The following is a 13,375-nucleotide window of genomic DNA, read 5'->3' on the forward strand; positions in this document are numbered from 1 at the left end:
ACATGTCAACTTATTTACTTAGATATTTCCTAGTATATATAAAAACAAAAGGTCAAATTTCATCCATAAATATTTAAATTTAAAATTAAAAAAATTAACAATATCTTTATTATATAATACATAACTCTCTCTCACTCAAATTAATCATGTTAAAAGTAAACCAAACTAATAATTTATAAATTATTATTAAATAATATTCACTTTAATAATATATTTTTAATATTTTTATCAAGATCAAACTTTGAGATATGTGAGTTGAAATGTTTTAGTCTATTGCTGAAATTTTATAGCTAAGTAGGACCCTCAATATATATATAAAGCAAATTCAATCTCTAAACTTTATTCTTTGCTTCCTAAACTGACTTATATATGATCCCTCTATAGTGTAACACTATCAACCAAGAAAAGAATATTTAATAATTAATTAATAAAGCAACTAATTAAAACCATAAACCATTCCATATAAAATAATTAAAATTAACCTGTCAAATTCGAACTCAATAATATCAAAGTATGTAAATTTATATGTTCATTAAGTGAATAAATTAATTCCTAGTCTACTCACTACAAAACTAATAAATTTGACAAATGAATTGTGTTTCCACCTACTTTTATTGAATAAAAAAATCATTTTTAATTTTACCTATTCTCAACAAAAATTAGGATAAATATCTGGCCTGAAATATTATTATATCAACCTACCTCTAATCATATATTCACTCATCATACAAATCATATAAATATAAAGGGGAGGAATTTGTGGGATTTATAATTTCTTCAATTGAGATATATTTTTTAGCCCATTTATGTTTCAATATTTTTTTCTTTTGTTTACAATGAAAACACATTTGTTTTAGCTTAGGGCTTGAACTTATACTGATTTTATTAGATGAAACTCTGAATTTTAAATTGTGTCATCTTAGAGTTGAATTTTAATTTATTTAAAGGATTTTTCTAATTGACATATTTGTACGAAATCTAACCTTTAAACCTCGACCCCGATCAAGCACCCCAAATATAAATTCACGTAGTCTTTGAGAAGTTTTATGGAAATTTTGGATTGATGCGGTTAAAATGACAGACCTACATATATATTTGGGTTACAATCTCGATTATTTTTTAGTGAATTATTTAGTTTGAGAGAAATCGCAGAACTTTCAATAATCGTAGTCGTCCGATGCGTATCATTTATAATACTATTATAATGACGTTCAGGAAAACCAGTACAGTTTGTCGGTGAGTTAATCATTTTTTCAAAGATTTACGAGCTCGATAATTTATTGAGTACCGTTTTTTCTTTAAATATCATCATTTATCGTTTTGCTTAAACAATTTTTTTATCATATAAAACTAAGAATATTGTGAAAAGATACATTTTCGTTCCAAATCTTATTATCATCTTGATATTATATAATCTTGGATTTGAAAAACCAACATATTATGAAGGATATCTCAATATTATATTGAAAGATCTTTACACGTTTAAATTTTCTATCGTTAAAATTAAACGACTACCCATTTCATAATATAATTGAATGACTTGAAAAAAAAAAAAAAAGTTTGAAGCCCTAAAATCAAAACATTAAATAATATAGGATTACTTTTCTCCCAAGACATCTGATTAGGACTAGATTCTCTTTAGTCTCTACTTTCGCTTTCCTTCTGCTCTGGCTCTGCTAATAATAAAAAGACGAAGAGCTATCACTCGCCGGCTGTCAGTCCTCCAATCCGAGTTATTCCGGCCGCCACGTTATTCTTCTCATTTTCATTCACATCATACGCCTGAAAATGAGAACTTCCATACACCTTATCCTCCTTCTTCTTCTTCTTCCATACGCCTCCTTTGCACAATCCGATTCCAATCCTGCATCCTCTCAATACCCATACAAAAATCTCAACAGCTCCATGACCATAATCATCGTCATCTTCGTCGTCATATTCTTCTTAATAGCTCTCATGTCCATCTACATTCGTCATTGCTTCGATAACAATGAAGAATGGTCATCATCATCAAATTCCACCCACCAACGTTCATCCACAACCCGATTCTGGAAACGTAATCAAGGTCTAGATACTTCGCTCGTTGAATCGTTTCCAACTTTTTCATTTTCGGAGATTAAGGATCGCAAGATCGGAAACGCCGCCGCCGCTTCACTTGAATGCGCCGTCTGTCTCAACGAACTTGACGACGGCGAAATCCTTCGACTTCTACCCAAATGCGGACACGTGTTCCATCGCGATTGTATCGATAATTGGATCGTTTCTCATAATACCTGTCCTGTCTGTCGGACGGATTTATCGAAGAAAAATACCGCCCGGATAGTCGACAGTACAACTGATGTTGTTGGGGAAACAGTACTAACAACAACAACAGATCATAATCAAATTTCAATTACTATAAGTAATGTTGTTGTTCATAACAATACATTTCCGTCGTCGGAGAATTTGAAACCGGAAAAGGAGATTGTGATCGAGAAGCTTCGTAGGTCGCGCTCGACGGGTGAGTTACCCAGTAAGGTGAATAGCTGCGGCGTCTCTTTCTCGTCGGAGGATGATCGGAGCGGCGGGGAAGGGAGCAATCAGGAGAGGTCAGGCGGCGGCGACGGCGGCGGCGGGTGGCCGTTTTTACGGAGGACAGGTTCGGCGGCAGAGAATGGACGTTCAACGGTATGTGACTGTAATTTGGCCGTTAAGATAGACGGAGATGCCAGACCACTGACCGTTCCGGTTTAATTTAAAATGTGGTCCAGGTTGATATTTGATACTTATCTAAAGCTTTGACCTTGTGTGTCAAGTTTACTTTTAAATTTTCAAATAAATAAGTACTATATCCTTTTATTTTAAAATTTGTGCAATTAATTATTTTTCTAAATTATAATACTGAGTACTGTTTTATTTATTTATATATATATATGTTAATAATATGTAAATAAGCTAATTAATTCTCAACTTATTTCATTTTCTTTCTATAAAAAAATTCTATAGTTAGAATAATTTTTTTTTTCTTTTTTCTTTAAAAAAAATTAAAAATTATTTGTCATTTTTACCTCTAAATGCATTTTTAGTATTGTATTTTTTTTAAAGTCTTTTATATAGAGATCTTTATTTAATTATTCTTTTTGAGTTTTTCACTATTTTAAGTGGTTCAATATTTGGTTTAACCGAATATTCAATCGGATTCAAATAAATTAAATTCGAATTTTATTTTCGATTTTTGAATTAAATTTTAAATTAATTCGAATTCAAATACGATATATTAAATTAGGTAAGTCGCTAACCTTTTAAAATCTATAAGACTCTAACATCTAAAATTTGTTGAGAGTGGAAGTAAAAAAAAATGCAAGTACAATTATTTTAATAAATAGTACAATTGTGTAGGTGTGTTTAATGTTTTATCTGAACTGAATATCCAACCGAATTCGAATTCACAAAATTTGAATTTCAATATTCAGTTCGGTTTTTGAATTTGCTTAAAAAAATAAAAAATTGAAGAACTTGAATTGAATAACTTGAATAATCCGAAACCGAACCATTATATAAATATATATAGATGATCAATTATTATTTGACCAAACATTTTTCAAATAGAGATTTTTCTAACAATATTTCAAAACATTGGTTGGTTCGATTTTCTCTATTTCAACACTAATGGTTGAGAAAGTCAAATGACTTCATCTTTCAAGCTACTCTCGTGGATTTGATGAAATGGTTGCGTGCACACTCTTTCAAACATTGGTTGCAAAAATGACCACTACAGCCTGTGTAATGACGAAAATACTCCGTTGCGTGCACACTCGTCACACGACGAAACCCTAATTATAAATTTCCTATTTTTTCATTTCTTTCTTTCTCGTTATCTCTTTTCTCGCTCTTTTCCGCCTTCTCTCTAAACCCTAAACGATGACTAACCATCGCGAACGGCGAACACAACTACGAATAAAACCTTGTGTAAATGATTTTCATTTGAATGCGATGAATACCTATGGTCGTACAAATGTTGGTATTTCATGGATTTGGCAAATGGTCATATTATTGCACTTTGTAAGTTGTTGAATGCAGATGAGGTTGGATGCGGTCTCATTTTGATTCGAAGGCGGAGAAGTTGGATGCAGTCGCGTGATATATAGTTGACTACGCTATGGCATGGTCGCAACAGTGTGAAAGGCGAAGAGGCAACACAGTCGCTGCAGCGTGGAAAGCGAAGAGGCGACACGGTCACGGAACATGAAGCGTGGAAGGCGAAGATGCGACACAGTCGGTTGTGTCTCGCGATGGCACAATCGCGGACTTATTTTAAGATCTGCTAGTTTTTTAATTCTCTTGTAATTTCTCTTGAATATGTTTATAGTTAGTTTATATCGAACAATGAGTTTGGTGTGTGGATGTTGATGCAAATTAATTTATTTTGTCATCTATCTATCCATCTAATTATTAATTACAATAAGCAGTAGCATTCCTTGAACTATTTTTTGTTCAAAATACCTAGATTTGAAGGTTTAAGTTGAGTGAATATTGGTCATTACAAACCGATGTTAATTTTGATTTATTTTTTTTCAAACAAACTTCAACAATTTAGTCGCAATCGAAACACTACGAGATTGTTATTATTAAAAAAAATGGAGAGAAAGAGCTTGAAATAACCCTTGATAATTGTGACACTCCAAATACACAATTAAGCGACCAATTTACACACAAACAACATCCTCAATTAACAAACACAAGTGTTTTATAATAATAATTAAAGACAACAGAAAAAACAAGCATAATTTAAAGAGAAAATGATTGATGAATAAACTAATGTAGAACCAAATTAAGCCATGACTACTTGCATACTGTCCTACTTAACCAATCTTCATGTTGCCTGCTCAAATGCAAGACCAACCATTGCAGGTGGCTTAACCAATATCTGTTTGTGCTTCGGATTACTTTTGTATCTTCTGGAATTATACTCAACAAAGACAATCCTATGGACGAGCGTGTCGTCGCGTAACGAGTGTGTTGTTTCTTCGCCTTCCACGTTTCGTGTGTCGCAACTATGTTTCTGCCTCTTCGCCTTCCACGTTTCGTGTGCCGCAACTGTGTTGTTTCCTTTTCGCCTTCAAAACTTCGCGATATCATGTTAAAGCTCACCGGATCTGGTAAATTTCTCTTCGCATACCAAGTCGTTTGTGTGTCGTTTTTTTCGTCGTCATGTTCAACGTTGTGTTGTGTTCGCCGTTCGCTCGCCGTTTAGGTTTATAGACAAGGAGGATAATACTGAGAAGAGAGAGAACGAGGAAGAAACAAATGAAAAAATGACGAAAAAATGTATATATATTAAGGCCATCCCTACACGACACGGTATTTTCGTTCGAAATGGTCATTTTCGCAAAGTTTATTAGGCACTTATCATTTCCAAAAAAGTGTAATTATTACGGTCATTTCGGCAAATTTCCCTCTCATGTAGTTAAATTTTCTTTTATTAATTTTTTTTTTAAATTGTTGGTATAATTTATTATTTATTTTATTTTTATAAATGTTATTTTGTATTATTATTTATTAATTAATGTTAGGATCGGTTACAACAATAGAAGGGGGTTGAATATTGTTGTATTAAACTTGACTTTCAATTCGGTTTTAATCATGTTAGGGACTTAAAACATGTTTTTATTCTTCACAAATTGTCGCAAGCTCTTGAACGGTTTCAAGTGAGAAAATACTTGTTAGATTTGAAGCTACGGATGCAAGACAGTAAGATGCGGAAAGTAAATAACACAAGAGTTTTATGGATGTTCAGAGATAAAACTCATATGTCACTCTTTCTTCTGTTTCCAGAAGGATTCCATTAAAGATTTTGGTTTATATAGCACCTATACAAACTCAGTCATAATTCAAGACTTAATAGCGGATTGTTTTGAACTTTCTGTTAACTTACAACAAGAATATGCTCTCAACTTATACAATATATGTTTTTACCGTTAGAGAGAGTAAGAATTTATAGCTCATTGACTATGTAAATCCTTAATTGTGTAACGTCTGAGAACTAGAGAAGTCATCGTTGTACTCTGAAGATCTTTAATAGTGAAGTGTAGCAACGACCGACTCTGATTTTTGGATTGTGAAATGACCGGGAAAGATTCACCGTACATCAAATCTAGATATTTGAGGATCCGTCGTACCGGAGCTACAGTGATCCGCCGTTCATATGTCCAGGGATTTGACATTATACTTTGATGTTCTTTGATGTAGGCAATGGTCGAATCTGATACGTAAATACGTGTCGACTTTCTAATGGTTGAACACTTGGTGGTAGTTGTAATAAGATGACTAGGAAATTTGCTTATAACGAACTATGTTGTTCGTTGTGCTGATGAGCTTTGCAGATAAACAGAGCACTTCTTCAGACGACTGCAGAAGCAAGCTGTCTGCTCGCGCTTCTTTAGACTGCTACTGAAGCAAGACGTCTGCTCGCGCTTCTTCAGACTGCGCTTCTTCAAACTGTTGCTGAAGCAAGGCGTCTGCTTGAATTGAGACGACTTATTGCGCTTCCTCAGCTTGAGACGTTTGTTTTAATTGAGACGTTTGCTTGTGCTTCTTGAGCTTGAGATGCCTGTTTATGCTTCTTGAACTTGAGACGTCTGCTCGCGTTTTTGAGCTGTACATGCGCAAGACATTTGCACAACTTAGTTTTATTCATTTTATGAATTCATCATCAAAACTATGTCGTATTGATTTAACTTAGTTTTTACCTAAGTTCATTTTAATCAATTAATGCATTTAATTTTAATTAATTCTTTCTATTTCTTTTTCTTTCTTTTAACTTATTATAACAATTAATTTTTTATACCTAATTTTAATAAAATTAATTCCTTGTAAAATTTGGATTAATTCATGCTAAAGAACCTAAAGTCTAGTTTTTTTTTTTTTTTTTTTTTTGTCCAGAACAAAAAAATGTCTCATATTTTTAAATTTTAAATATAATAAATAGGCAAGATACCAATACTATTATTTTTAATAAATTAAATTTGTTATACTTTAAATAATTGGTGTCTAATATTTATTTATATATTTTTTAAAAATAATTTAATAAAAATTCATACATTGATGTATGATATTTAGATTGTTCGGGGGCCTTCTTCAATTTATTAGACTGGCATGTAGGTCCAAAGTAGAAATATGTCCTTAAATAAGACAATTGCTTACAAACAGACATTTAAACTATTTTAAGTAAAAAGTAAATCCTAAAGTATTAAACAATGATAAACTTGTACATTTTATCTTAATAATGAAGATAAATATCACTATTAAAAAGTCTGTCTCTTTCTCTCTCTCTTTCACAAACTCAAATCCGCCATGGGAAGAAGAACAAAAACCCTTCGAGAAATTATAGGATTAGTCAAAGACAAAGCATCCTTTTCCAAAGCACTTCTTCTCTCCAATTCTCAATCTCTTTCTCTCCACCTAGCCATCCTACGTGTCACCACCCACTCCACGTATTCTCCCTCCGATGAACGCCACCTCGCCGCCCTCCTCTCCTTAGGTGATTCCTCACGCGCCACCGCATCTCTTCTAATCCAATATCTCATGGACCGTCTTCATCGCACCGGCGACGTAACCGTTGCTCTAAAGTCTCTAATCACTATCCACCATATTATTAAACGAGGACCCTTCATTCTCCAAGACCAACTCTCGATCTTTCCAATCACCGGTGGACGGAATTACCTTAATCTATCAGCCTTCCACGACGGTGGTACCGCAGTAACGTTGACCCTTTCTTCTTGGGTTCGATTCTACGCACGTTATCTTGAAACCCTCTTGTCCACATCCAGAACTCTCGGATTCTTCCTCGGTTCATCATCATCATCTTCATCTTCCATGTTGGATAAAAACAAACAAGAACAGAGGCTGTCGTCGTTTCTCAATGGAGACTTGGTACAAGAAATTGACTCGTTAGTTGGATTGATTGAAGAAATCTGCAAAATACCCGACAATTTACAGATGACTGAGAATGGATTAGTTGTCTTAATTGTGGGATTAATAGATAGCGATCATTTGTCGGCGGTGAACGAGTGTTTGATGCGACTCAGTGAGCTGAAACAGAGACTCGTGTCTTTGAGTTTTGGAGAATCGGTCGAGTTAAGTTGTATTTTGAAGAGAATTGAAGATTGTAGAAGGAAGATAGATACTTTGTTTCCGGCAAGAAAAACATCGTCGGAAAATTTGTGGGTTTTTAGCGGCGAAATGAAGGAGGAGATGGCAGGCAATGTGGAGGAGGAAGAGGTAGCGAGAAAAAGAATAGGGAGGAGAGAGAAGATGGCTGAGTCAACACGGTTCGAGAAGCGTGATAAATCGGTTAGGTTAATGTTTGGTTCAGGGGAGTTTTCATTAATGGTAATCAAAACTTAATAATAATAATAATTACAAATTATTTTGTTTAAGCACAAGTAGATAATTTTCTTATTGTAATTCTTTTTATGATTATTAATGATTCCCATAATCCCATGTAAATGTCCTGTCACAATTCTAACTGTCTTAATACTTAAATATCAGTTATATACTTAAGCTTTGATCCAATAATTTGGTTTGAGATAGTGGCTATTTGGTCAAAAACATTTTTTTAATAAAAGACTAAAGAATAGTAAAAAAAAAAAACAATCCCAACATTATACAATGTCTATGGTTTGGTTGAGTCATACACCATGCCAAGACTATATCTAAACAAAATAGTCATAAACAAATCAAATGAAACAAAAAGCAACAACCAACACTACCATATAGTCATAAACAAATCAGATGAAACAAAAAGCAACAAACAACACCACGTAGTCACCCAAAAAATGAGAACTATGTGTCATTAATACATGAAAACTCTAGCCTCCATGCCCAACACATTCAAATGGAACTGAATCGAGGCACAAACCAAGGAACAACAACAAACCTGGTTAGTCTAACACTGATGGTAACAAACCGAAAGCCTCACATGAACATGCTCATGACCGATTCTTAAAATGGATTAACTATCACCAAGCCCGACCTGAATTTTAAGTTGTCCTAGTTATATAATTTTTTTATCTCAATTTAACCAATATGGGTAATTTTTCTTCACTATAATATAAATAAATTAGTTTTTGTTTATAAATTGAAGAAGCCTTTTATTTAATAAAAAGAAATGGATTTAATTTGTTCTAAATTATTAAGTAGACTTAAAAAGTCCAAATTAGAGCAAGGCAATGTGTTGGATCAACACGAACCGACACAGTCCAGTATGATATTAGTACGGAACAACACAATACAATATTATATCACTCGGGTCGTGAGTTAACACGGCACAAGCACGAGACGACACGATCACAACACGATTATGACTTTATACGATCATATGGTCACGAGTCGATACAGACACAATACAAGTATAAACACGATACAAGCACGAATATACACACGAAACGACATAAACACAACTAGTCACATGACTTAAGCTACTCAACTTTATATTAACATTCTCTTTAAATCTATTATCATTCTAATTCAACAAATAGATGATTTAATTTTATAAATTATTAACTGGTTTTATTTGAATAATTATTTGTATGTTTTAAAACACAGTTTAAATAATTAACATTCAAATTATTATTTATGAAACTATATATTAAAATTTATATCTACATGTTTTACATATTTAACATATTAATTAGCTTTTTAAATAACATATTTAACACATTTAACTTATAAATTAATTAAATTTTTCAAAATTAAAATAAATAAATTAATACTCATATTTTTAAATTTTTAATAACACATAACACTACACGAAAGAGCTCATTTATCATAATATTTTAAGTGAGTCAAGACACTATGATACACATAAGTTTGAAACATGACACGACATGACACTTCACGATTGAGAGTTTAACACGAGTCGAATACGACCGTTTATGAACGATGCCCATATCTAACTGAACTTTTAAAATCAAACTGTATCTTATAGGTTTTCATTCATGCATGTTATGTTTTAGAGGGTACATACAAAACCAACATTCAAAAGTTTATTAATTTCCCAAAGTGACTTTACTAGTTCTAGTTCTTCATATATGGTTTGAGTTCTGGATGGACAATAGAATGAATTTAGTCGCTTCCGTTGGTCGCCTCTCGTCTCGCTTATTTTATTCGATTTCCTGCTTCGAGTGAGTTCCATCCAATGGTAATGCAACGATCACATCATGAATTCATTACAGTATTTATCTATACATTAAATGTAGCCTAAATGTTGGCTAAAAACCTAAAAATAAAAATTTAATTACAAAACCTAACAACATAAAACAAATAATAAAAAGACCGTTGGGATGTTGATCCTCAACAACATCCTACTCAAACACCAAATAAATTCATGCTCGGGATGGTGATATGATTCACGCTTGCAATGGTGATATGATCATCATCGACCTTCCCTCCGAATTCTAGATTATTATCAACATTAGAGACAACACTTTCGTTCTTGTTATTATTAGATATGTGCTCAATGTATGTAGCACCAAGTAAATCGAACTTAGTAAGAGAAACTCGAGGATGGTATTTACTGAACAAACGCAAACATATTATTATATTGATAATAGCTATGACTAAAGTTGGGAAATTGGTTGAATCAACACGAATCGACACAATCAACACGATATTAGTACGTAATGACACAATATGATATTATCTCACTCGGATCGTAGGTTGAACACGACACAAGCACGAGACGATACTATCTAACACGATTATAAGTTTATATGATCGTTACACGGTCACGGGTCGATATGTACACAACACAAGTATAGACACGACACGAGCATTAATATATACACAAAACGACATAAACACAATTAGTCACATGACCTAAACTACTGAACTTTATATTAACAATCTCTCTAAATTTATTTACATTCTCATTCAATAAATAAATAATTTAATTTTATAAATTATTAACTAATTTTATTTGAATAATTATTTGTATGTTTTAAAACACATTCTAAATAATGACATTCAAATTATTATTTAAGAAACTATATATTAAAATTTATATTTACACGTTTTACATATTTACATATTAATTAACTTTTTAAATAAACATATTTAACACATTTAACTTATTAAATTACTTTAAATTTTTTAAACTAAAATAAATTAATTAATAATCATATATTCTAATTTTTACTAAAATATAATTTAATATATATATAAATAAATAAATAATTAACATAAGTGTGTCAAGACACGATATGACACACATAAAAACGGACATTGATACAACACGATTTAGTCGAAACGATGACCAACTCTAGTCGAAATAATACGAATTTAAACACGAGTTAGCACGCCATGAATAAACTCATGGACACGAATTAACACAACACGAAAGAGCTCGTTGATCATAATATTTTGAGTGAGTCAAGACACGACATGATATACATAAGATTGAAAATAACACGACACGATTGAGATTCTAACACGACTTGTCCGTGTTGAATACAACCGTTTATGCATGATTCTCATCTCTAACCATACCTACAAAATTGAACTTTTATTTATCTATACTGACTATACATAAAATGTAGTCTAATTGTTGGCTAAAACCCTAAAAATAAAAACTTAACTACAAAACCTAACAACATAAAACAAATAATAAAAAGACCTTTGGGATGATGATCCTGAACAACATCCTCCTCAACCACCAAATAATCCATGCTCAGGATGGTGATAGATGGTGATATGATTCACGCTCGCAAGGGTGATTCAACCTTCACTCCATAGGACCATATCCTAGATCATGATTAACATAAGAGACAACACTTTCGTCCTAGTCATTATCAGATATGTGCTCAATGTATGTAGCACTAGGTAAATCTAACTTAGTAGGAGGAACTCGAGGATGATATTTACTGAATAGACGCACAAAGATTATTATATTGATAGTAGTTATGACTAAAGTTGGGCAATGAATTGAATCAACACGAACCAACACAATCAACACGATATTAGTACGTAATAATACAATATGATATTATCTCACTCGGGTCGTGAATTGGACACGATACAAGCACGAGACGATACGATCATGACACGATTATGAATTATATAATCGTTACACGGTCACGGGTCGACACGTATATAACACGAGTATAGACACGACACGAGCATGAGTATACACGAAACGACATAAACACAATTAGTTATATGACCTAAACTATTGAACTTTCCATTAACATTCTCTCTAAATCTATTTACATTCTCATTTAATAAATAAATGATTTAATTTTATAAATTATTAACTAATTTTATTTGAATAATTATTTGTATGTTATAAAACACGACATTCAAATTATTATTTAAGAAACTATATATTAAAATTTATATCTACACGTTTTACCTATTTAACATATTAATTAACTTTTTAAATAACATAGTTAACACATTTAACTTATTAAATTAATTTAAATTTTTTAAATTAAAATAAATAAATTTATTAATAATCATATTTTATAATTTTTACTAACAATATAATTTAATATATATATATATATATATATAAATAATTAATTAATTAGTGTGTCAAGACACGACATGACACACATAAAAACGAATATTGACACGACACTACACGATTGAGTCAAAACGATTATCAGTTCTAGTCGAAATAACACGAATTTAAACACGAGTTAGCACGACATCAATAAGTCCGTGGACACAAATTAACACGACGCGAAAGAGCTCGTTGATCATAATATTTTGAGTGAGTAAAGACACGACATGATACACATAAGATTGAAACATTACACGACATGACACAATACGATACTGCATAATTCATTGATTCCTTGATTCGAAATTGATCTTGAGATCATTTATAAGACATATGTGAGAAGAAAAATCAAACGAATCAAGCTAAATAAGAAAAACCACAATTTTGAATCAAAGTTTTCTAAAATTCGGGTTTTTGCTTTTCAACTCTAGCTCAAAAATAATGATCTAAAAAGTCTCCTAACACATTCTAAATATTGTTAGTAGTATTTCCAAGTTAATCACGAAGCAAAAAAATGGGCGTTTACACAATTCTAAAATTTTCAAATGGAGCTTCGATATTTAGATTAAAATTTGGTCAAAATATGTAGTCATATATGGTTTTACGGATGAATTTGATTATAAAAAGCATAATGAAGCTTTTGGGATCCTCGAATTCCAATCTAAAATTCTCAAACTCAAAAACCCATTTTTTTGACTTGTTTCACTAGAGCTCTATCGACCTCCTTCTTAGTTGAATGACGATTTCTGACAATGACCAACAAGTTCTAAATGACGAATCTCCCCCACATGTTTAGATTCGTGTTTGGAGGTCTCTAACCAAAACTTCATTCCT

General features: G+C 32.0%; 2 protein-coding genes across 2 annotated transcripts; both read left to right on the top strand.

The window, feature by feature from the left end:
- The first annotated feature begins 1,704 nt into the window (after positions 1–1,704).
- On the top strand, positions 1,705–2,867 carry LOC124915727 (RING-H2 finger protein ATL32-like). Its single transcript, XM_047456492.1, has one exon. It carries the CDS (start codon positions 1,789–1,791, stop codon positions 2,731–2,733), a length of 945 nt encoding a protein of 314 aa, XP_047312448.1. The 5' UTR covers positions 1,705–1,788; the 3' UTR covers positions 2,734–2,867.
- A 4,451-nt stretch (positions 2,868–7,318) lies between these two features.
- Positions 7,319–8,426, top strand: LOC124916498 (putative clathrin assembly protein At4g40080). Its single transcript, XM_047457220.1, has one exon. It carries the CDS (start codon positions 7,333–7,335, stop codon positions 8,383–8,385), a length of 1,053 nt encoding a protein of 350 aa, XP_047313176.1. The 5' UTR covers positions 7,319–7,332; the 3' UTR covers positions 8,386–8,426.
- The last annotated feature ends 4,949 nt before the right edge of the window (positions 8,427–13,375 follow it).

The sequence above is a fragment of the Impatiens glandulifera genome, chromosome 9, assembly GCF_907164915.1.
Source record: "Impatiens glandulifera chromosome 9, dImpGla2.1, whole genome shotgun sequence".
NCBI classification, from domain to species: Eukaryota; Viridiplantae; Streptophyta; class Magnoliopsida; order Ericales; family Balsaminaceae; genus Impatiens; species Impatiens glandulifera.

What these genes read in the sequence shown, in the direction of transcription:
- LOC124915727 (XM_047456492.1), top strand. Translation starts at nt 1,789, where the DNA reads ATGAGAACTTCCATACACCTTATCCTCCTTCTTCTTCTTCTTCCATAC.
- LOC124916498 (XM_047457220.1), top strand. Translation starts at nt 7,333, where the DNA reads ATGGGAAGAAGAACAAAAACCCTTCGAGAAATTATAGGATTAGTCAAA.